General features: G+C 32.8%; 1 protein-coding gene across 1 annotated transcript in view; it reads right to left on the bottom strand.

Annotated features, from left to right (window-relative positions):
• The window catches only part of LOC135212045 (rho guanine nucleotide exchange factor 11-like), a 792,100-nt gene that overhangs the window by 78,218 nt on the left and 703,882 nt on the right, over window positions 1–10,000 (bottom strand). Inside the window, exons 10-11 of the mRNA XM_064245362.1 lie at window positions 8,209–8,302; window positions 3,121–3,237 (exon numbers count right to left, since the gene is read on the bottom strand). Of these exons, the coding sequence (XP_064101432.1) occupies window positions 3,121–3,237; window positions 8,209–8,302 (211 nt within the window). The remainder of the gene's footprint in view (window positions 1–3,120; window positions 3,238–8,208; window positions 8,303–10,000) is intronic.

The following is a 10,000-nucleotide window of genomic DNA, read 5'->3' as shown; positions in this document are numbered from 1 at the left end:
ACTAATATTTTTAAGTATAGCGTAGCGCGAGAAATTAGAAAAAAGACCACGGAGCTATGGGTAAAGACTTGGGGACAAGATATTGGGTCTTGAATGGATTACAGAATGTTTGATATCTCCAGAATCTACAGTACTGGTGGTAGTTAAGACAACCTCCAAATCTAGTAAGAGTTTATGATGGTCAGTAGAAACCAAGAACATGGATCTACGTATGCTGGTGTGGATATTGGAATAAAGGAAGTAAGTGATTCACAACGATATGCGGGAATGAATATAGAAGATGATGGTAGATAGAGAGATGAGGCCACTCACAAAAAGGGTGAAGTAAAGGAAGTATCAGGGTGGGTGTAAAAGATTAGGCCGATGTTTTTAGCAAGAACTAAGCAAAAAAACTCCATTACAAGGAAATTAACAGCAATACGTATAGAACACAATCGAGGTAGAATAGCTTCTGCAGAGGCAACAACCAGTGCTAACTGTTCCACATCCTTTTATGATGGCCTATAGTTTCACGTAAGAATAAAAAGGAGATAGTTGCGAAATATTCAGTTACATGTTATATAATATCACATACAATAGTTCTAGCATAAACAAACTAAAGGTTTAAACGTTTTGAGTGTCACATTGAAAAAAAAAAACTTATTTCGTAATTTTGTACCGAACACCAGCGAACACGTGGAATTGCTCTCAACTAACACCTTACTATTTCAACTTCTTGTTTGTGTGTAACATTGATATCGGTATTACAACATCATCGGGGAATCTGTCTATTTTCTTATACTAATAACATGTACTACGCACTAATAATATTACTATTACCGCAGAACGGAAATGAAAGTGGAAAACAGGACCGCAATGGTTAAGAATATGTGAGCAAATATGTCAATCAATCATTAAATGAATACAAGAAATGGAGCAGAAGGTCAAACCAGTAATAGTACTTGAATAAATCCCTTTCATAAATAAAATGCAAATTTATTTTAGCATATGTACAAAATCAGCGAATTGTGAAAATAATTTCGCTCGTCTTTAGTACTTAATATATGCTAGAAGAATCATTTTTGAATATGTTGACACCACAACCCTTTTGTCTACAATTCAGCATTTCATACGATATTCTTTTAATTATATATCACGGTTGCATAATAAAGGTAAACTTTTGCATTTCAATACCTGCAATTTACATTTCACGCAATATTCATTACACATCACCATCCATCTGCACGATTTGCTTTCTTGCACGCGCTTCAGGTGGCTGTTTATAAGAGATTACTCAAAGCGTATTGAAAATCGCCTTAAATACCAAATCCAGACATATTGCCATTGAACCAAGGCTTTTTCAGTATCTCATGATCATCACAGTAGTGATTTAAATTCGGGGGACGAAATTCAAGGTATTTTCTCGGTTGCTCAAAAAGAGGTAAGTCGACGAAATGGAAAGCATAAAACAAACAAAGCGGCCCTAAAATATGCAGAGAAAACTATTGCAACGGATTTGGACAACATCGCAGGAATGACAGATTGATTTCGGCAAACTGATGGAACACCGAGATGACAATGACACAGGATATATTTAGAGAACAGCCATGATCGCATCCATACACGCAGCTGCCTCGAATCAGGCCGGAAGGCGGAATCAATGTTCAATGATGAAGGTCAAAATCAGCATTTCGAGTAAAGTTGGACAATTCCTCATGAAAGATGGAGGAGCTGCTCAGCCGAAATAGCAAGAAATACCAGTATTACTAATACATACATACATACATACAGACAGACATACATACATACATACATACATATATATATTATATCTATATATATATATATAGATATATATATATATATAACTATATATATATTATATTATATTTATATATATTCATGTATTAGTGAAGCTAGTTACTTTTAGCCCTTTCATCTCAGCAGCTCCTCTATCATTATATTTTATATATATATATATCTATATATTATATATATATATATATATATATATATATATATAATATATATATATATATATATACTATATATAATATATATATATATATATATATATATATATCTATATATACATATTATATATATATATAAAGAAAGTTTAATTTTCTTAAATTGGAATATATTCAACCTTTACAGAGCTTGGTACCAACCCGAGACCAACATTGCTAACGTAAATTAACGAAAAGTTTAGTCATTCAAAAATTATAGCAAAATACTTTAGACACAGAATACAAATTGCAGAGACTCGTTCCTACATTCGGACTTTTTAAAAAAAACGAGGGGATATCGTTGAGCGCCGAGTGTAAAATAGCTCTGCTAGCTCTCAGGTTAAAGCGCTTATCATATTAATGATATATCTTCTATCTCTCTTACCCTGCAAGCTACGAATACGATCCTAAGTATACCTATTTTAAGCATCCTTTGCTACCCATTACTGCGAAAATGTGATACCTATGCTAATATACATTCTACGAAATAACACGTCCATTTATCTACTTTTTGAATAAGTAAATTTCCAATGTAAAATATAACCTTGAAGACGAAAAGTCAAGCATTCTTATTCAGTAGATGAAGTCTTTAAAAAAAAAATGAGAGAGAAAGAGAATAAGAGAAAAGATTTTTGTATCGACAATAGCATGCCTACAGCATCAACAATAACCTTTAAGATAATACTAACTGCTTCCATATCTGTAATCTTACTGAAGGCAAGAAAAAAAGTCATTTATCACTCCGTGTCAAATACCGCCTGTCGCAACGTGAACAAATCTTTACGGTTTAAATAATTTTCCATTTTGCTTGATACCTCATCATCATCATCATAATAATGAAAATGATGATGAAACGATGTTGGTGAGAGAGGAAATGGGAACTTAATTTTTACTAATGTGTGTATATATATGTATATATTTGTATACATATATATATATCTATATAATATATATATATATATATATATATATATATATATATAGATATATTATTATATATATATATATATATATATATATATATATTATATATATATATATATCTATCTATGTATTTATAACCATATGGAAAAACCTTTTCCAGGCAAAATGCTATAAAAATGAAAGAGCAGACATGACAGAAGCCACTGACCTTTTCGAATTCACAGAACTCGAGCTGTCGCCTTAGGGTTTCGAGGTAGTTCAAAGCGTTGATGTAGTTGAGAGCGTATCGGTGATAAGCTTGGCAAAGCATGGTGGCTTTGCTGCCCTGCAAAGGAGAAAGGAAAACATCATGAAAACAATTCAAGAATAGTAAAATGATCTTCACGTGAATTATCTAAGTACTGTAACTTGAGTCCCTTATGTGTTACAAAAGTACAATCACTGTCATGCTAGAATGATAAACGAAAACATTTGCATCGACAATCTTTGATATTAAACAGTCCTGTCATGAATAAAGTCGAATATCATAAAATGGCAAAATATGACTGGCACTAAATACCTCGCTCACATTATTTGTTTCATATGAACAAACAACATTATATATATATATATATATATATATATATATATATACTATATATTATATTAAGCGTGTGTGTGTGTATAATATAACGAACTAGAGAAAGTCCATGAAACTAAAATACTATAAGCCTGAAATCTCTTGGCAGAATAGAGAAGCATTAGTTTCATGGGTTGCTCTTCGTGTTGTTTATGTAAATATTCATAATACACAGAAGCATAACTGCATATCATGCATAGATACGAGTAAAGTACTGATTGTTTATGTATACAGCAATACAAACCAATATTCCATGCCGTACACACAAAAGAGAGAGAGAGAGAGAGAGAGAGAGAGAGAGAGAGAGAGAGAGAGAGAGAGAGAGAGAGAGAGAATTCCATTCTTGAATCTTCATTCGACGGTGCATCAGCTTCCTCGAATAATCAAATTAGAACTTCATCGAACTTGCAAATTCTCTTTTCGTTGAGGCTGGGGAGAAGTTCCCAGGGACGTAAGAATTTTTTGTTTTCATATCTTCCGATTCTTCTTCTTCACCTTTGCACTTTCCACTTCCTTCTGTTTAAGTTTTATTTTATATTGTTTATAAAGAATCCATCATAATCTTTCATCTATGCTATGCCAGTTCCTCGTTGGACGAGTCGGTTACGTGCTTGACTACTGATCTTGGGAACCGGGTTCGATTCCCCACTCTGCCAAAAAGGAATCAGAGGAATTTATTTCTGGTGAAAGAAATTCACTTCTCCATGTGCTTCGGATCCCACAATAAGCTGTAGGTCCCGTTGCTAAGTAACCTATTAGTTCCTAGCCACGTAAAAATGTCTAATCCTTCGGGCCAGCCCTAGGAGAGTTGTTAATCAGCTCAGTGGTCTGGTTAAACTGTGATATACTTAACTTTCATCTATGCTAAAATATCGATAGTTTGCCAGAACTGACAAAACTTTTCTAATTACTTGTTCAAACGTGTTTAGATTTTTACTCTTTGTAATAGAGGTATTATACTTTTCATAGACGTGAAAGTTCTTTTGGAATTAAAAAGTTTGTATCAGTCTCGGGATTATTGCCCATGAAGACTTGATATCTGATACCAAGATGAAACTATACAACGAATGAATTATGTAAGTTAGAGAAATATTTCCCGGAGATCGATGGCTACGTCACAGGTACGTAATTCAGATCCGTGATGCATAGAAAACTAATGAAATCTGCTTTAAGAGGCCTCAATTTTCTTACGAGCATTGAACCGAAATCATCAATTATACCCGCGAGGCGTCACATTTTCTCTATCCATAGGAATGAATACAGGCGTCAGTCCATTCTTAAAATTCTTTACGTCACTCTTGCATCCTTGGTTATCACTTCCACAGACATTTTGCAGAAGATTTACCTTTACTCCCTTCCTCGAGCAGCATACAATTCTACCTCTCTTCATTAAACAATTATTGGCGACATTATCTGTGTGTGTGTGTATATATGTTATCATTATAAACACGACAAAAATATAGGCTACACATTACTAATGCGCACTGCAAAACTATATATTTCAGCCGACATACTTTAGTCCTGATCACTGGTGAAACTGGACACTTAGTAAGTGACAGGAGTATCTATATGCAATATGCAGGTATGGAATACGACAATGGTATTGGAAATGGCGATTGTCCTGTGATGAAAGGAATGAATACGTGTTGTCTTATTACAGCTTAAACTCCCACCTGTGTCGAGTCCCGTGGGCTTATCCGCTCTACCACTTGCTTCAGAATGGGTCGTAAGATTAACTGGGCCATGAAATGAGATTTCCAGCGTTCTCCTAACAAATTTAATTTCTCAGTTTTACTGGTGATACCACGTTCCAGAATCTTCTTTTTGTACGGGTCGTTACTCGTGAAAACCAGCTTAGCCTCACTAGTTTTCGGTATGACCAGGGTCCTCCATATGTGCGAATATCCCCGAGCTCTGAACCGTAATTACTGACCGTTTATTCTCTGTGAATCTTGGTGAGACAGATCTGCAGGCTTTTCCGACATAAATTCTATAACGTTTATTGCGTGGGGTTTCATAAACTACTGAATTTTGTTTTTAGACATATACATTAATAAACGAACCATTGATGGATTTAGTCTAGTGAAAAATAAACGGATTGTCAGAGATCAGGTGTCAGTTACTTTTTTCATGCTTTCAACATCAGGGAACTTATTGTTAAGAACTAATTGTTTCGTATTCATGAGATCGCCCACATATACTGGGTGCAGTAATTAGAGCAGATGTTGATAAAGAATCAAAATGTTTTTCCGGATACCCAAGCAAACATTTCGCAACCAAAGAAATAGACTGAAGCCAAGTGTGATTACTGAATCATTTTGATAATTTTGGAGGGGGATGTAGGGAATAATAAATGTAGACTCCGTTCATATGGTGATGGTGCATTTTGTCTGGTCTCTCGTAATTAAATTATCTAAGAGGAGCAGTGTAGTCGTTAACGATTAAATAGAATCATCAATTGCTGAAACAAGAAAAGTAACGGAACACACTGAAAACGCCATACCTACAATATTAATATATATATTATATATCTATTAATATTAATATAATCTATTTAACCTATATTATATAATATATATCTATATATATAACATATATATATATATGGTGTATATAATCAAGGAACAAGGGACACGAAGATCTCCATTCTTATAAATCTACTGCCGACGTTTCATGACACATGTCACATTTTCAAGCGAAAAAGAAAATAATTTGCAATACAGATAGAATCCCAGTATTGAAAATATTTTAATAGAAGTTAAAATGCATAAAATTCACAAAATGAACATAGAACAAGGAAAAAAATGACCACAAGAGATATAGTTCAAGGAATACAGAAACAGACTTTCCAAAGCGAAATGAAAGAGATAAAAGAAAGCAGAAAATATGCATCAAAGAAAAGCTAGGCATCATATAACTGAGTTGACGACATTTGAGTCAACTCAGTTATATGTTAGCTAGCTTTTCTTTGAACCATATTTTCAGCTTCCTTTTAATATTACTTTTTCATTTCACTTGGTGAATCTACGTCTGTGTTCCTTTGACGTATATCGTTTGTGGTCCTTTTTTTATTTTTTTATTTTGACTTTATGTTCATTTGAATACCTACCATTTCTATCATTTTTAAACTTTCCAATTTCTTTCAAAAATTTGTAATAATGGAATTCTATCTGTAGCGCAAATTATTGTCTTTTTTAGCCTTGAAAACGTGTCATGAAACGTCGGCAATAAATTTGTAGGAATGGAGGTCTTCGTTTCCCTTGTTCCTTGATGGTGTATGTTTTGGCCAAGGCCTCTCTCTCTCTCATACATATATATATATATATATATATTATATATATAATAAATAAATATAATGTATATATAATATATACATACATATATATATATATAATATTATTACCTATATACTATACTATATATATATAAAAATATAAAAAATATCTATCTTACACACACACACACACACACACACACACACACCACACACACACACATATATATATATATATATATATATATATATATATATATATATATATATTTTTATAGTATATATTATATATACTATATATATATATATATATATATATATATATATATATATATATATATATTTACTCGTATATAATGTGTATCATTGCAAGTATTGAATTTTCTAGATATTCTGTTACTTTTCGGAGGTTTCCAACGTTAGGTAGTTCTGTTTCATAGTTAACGACTTCATTGGCCCTTCTAGGTGATTTAATGTTTCAAGTCATATTTGCACATTCCTGACTAATATTTTGAATTATTTGCGCCTCACCTCTAATACAGATTATATAACATTCCTTTTTGAAAAAGCATTGTACTCTACGATTTATTTGAATTTCCCAAGAATATGCCGTGATAGTTATTAGTCGTACCAACGCACAAATCACTTGACATTACCAAACATACTAGTCAAAACTAATTTGATAATAAATTTATCCACATATTAGTTAAAACCAATTTGATAATGAATTTATCCACAAGTAAACTGTTTGTGTAAAAAAATGCCAAGTCATAATTACACTGTGGTAGTCTATATCGAACATACTATCAAAGATTTCGATCTGAGCACTGAACAACACAGGACAAGGACTTGTAACGAGCGTTTTTGGTTGCTGGTATTAACAGCTCAATTTGTTTTACGCAGTTATATTTGTATTTTTACTATTTTTGTACTGTTTCAGTATCATGCTGTCATTCCTTTGAAGATGTATATGGACGGAAACCCACACTTTCACCTTAATTCTGATATTTCATATATATGATATATATATATATATATATATATATATATATATATATATATATATGATTTCGTTGCATACATATCTGTCTATGCGTCTCTCTCTCTCTCTCTCTTCTGCCTCTCATCTCTCTCTCTCTCTCGTCTCTCTCGTCTTCTCCGCTCGGCCTCTCCTCTCTCTCTCTCTCTCTGTATGTATGTATATAATTATTATATATACATATATAATATATATATATATATATATATATATATATAATTATATATATATATATATATATATAATATATATATATATATATATCACACATACACACATATATTACATATAAATGTTGGTGAGTTATAATTGTAAATATTGTATAGAGATCATGCGTAGGAATTCACAGCATCCCGGTACCTACCTTCTGGAAGAGTTTGACAAGAACGTTCGTCGTATCCAGCTGACCTCCTGGGACTTGATGTTGTTTCCAAGAGATTGATGAAAACTCTTTGCAGGAAAGCAAAAAAAGAAAAAGCGTATGTGACTGAAAGGTGCAAAAAATGTTAAACTGGGAAAACATTAGTTCTATGATAAAATATTATCAACAGAAGAGAGGAGAGAGAGAGACAGAGAGAGAGAGAGAGAGAGAGAGAGAGAGAGAGAAGAGAGAGAGAGAGAGAGAGAGTGCAATATATTTTTAATATATAATTCCAGATACTGCTTCAGGTTTCAAGTAATATTAGATGTCTTGTAAGATCAGGTCTTGTTATGTGGTGAAGCAATATATATATATATATATATATATATATATATATATAATATATATATATATATATATATATTATATATGCGTGTATGTGTTTTATAAGTAGTTAGAGAGAGAGAGAGCGAGAGAAAGATGTGAAAAAGAGGAAGAAATATGGAGAGAACGGGAAGAAGAAGAGGGGACTGAGAGAGTTGAGAGGAGAGGAGAGAGGGAAAATGCTTCCTAAAATATTAGTTACACGAAATATTTCTCATCATGCATAACGAGAAAGATTACTTTTCCTGTTCTACAGTTTAACGCTTGTGCACACCATTGGAAACAAAACAAAAGTAAAATTCTGAAAAAATATTTATTGGCTTTCAACAGTAATCGTTTCATCTATACTTTTCTTTGATTGGTCTGTGCAAAATTAGTTTTCACGCTAAAACACTCATGCTGGGCGTCTTTTCTATACCTTAATCAAATACTGTCATATTCTACCGTAAAAAAATACTCGCCAAAAATAAAATAAAAGAGATACATAAATGTTTCTGCACCATGCAAAGCTTCGCTAAATTGCCCTTTCAGTGATACACAGTTTATTGCTATTTCTGTCAACCGTTTCGCAGTAAAGGATATTACAGCAATTTTTCATGATGTGTGCGCTCTAAATGTATACCTATGCATCCATGTAAACTAAGTAGTTTTATATACTATACAGTATTTATTTATCTAACAGAATTGCGTAAAGATAAAAGATCATTAATTTTGTTTTTTGTATCTATTCCGGTTTTTCTGGATGGTCTGATCAATATTTTAGTATTTTTTTAATACCTTTTACTGCCACTCTCTCTTCTCTCTCTCTCTCTCTCTCTCTCTCTCTCTCCTCTCTCTCAAGTAGCGTCATCAATTAACTTACGGACAGCCATTGCAACATCTGCACATAAATATCTACACACACAAAACTGATTTCCTGAAGTATATCTGAAATTTGGATAGCGGAAATGCATACACTGTTACTTCGTCCGTTTTACACACTTGTACATCAAGACAAACTCCTCACAGAGAGATGGGTCAAAAGCCGCACCAGGCATTATTAAAAGACCCAAATCGATTGAAGAAATATGCTCTGCTGGACAGTGGTTGTTTGCCAAACAGTGTCTAGTTACAGTCCTGCACCCTAAACACACAGGACGTTATTTTCCTGTAATGGCCACTTATCTGACGAAATAACTGCGGAATTTGTAGATCTGTAGCTTGTTTGTTACATAAGTTTAATTTTCTCTCGGAAGTGAAATATTAGTAAGCACGATATTCTCACATACGCTAGCAATTCCAAGAACGGAGAATCAGGTTTATATAATTGTAACTGGGAATCTTTCCTGCAAACTAGAGAGTAATAATAACAACAGTTCGAAGTTATTGGTTCAAGTTATCAGGAAATTTCCTTACCAATACATTATATTCA

This window comes from Macrobrachium nipponense, chromosome 40, assembly GCF_015104395.2.
Source record: "Macrobrachium nipponense isolate FS-2020 chromosome 40, ASM1510439v2, whole genome shotgun sequence".
Classification (NCBI taxonomy): domain Eukaryota; kingdom Metazoa; phylum Arthropoda; class Malacostraca; order Decapoda; family Palaemonidae; genus Macrobrachium; species Macrobrachium nipponense.
Note: the sequence above shows the minus strand (reverse complement) of the source record. Positions and strands in the feature narration are given on the sequence as shown.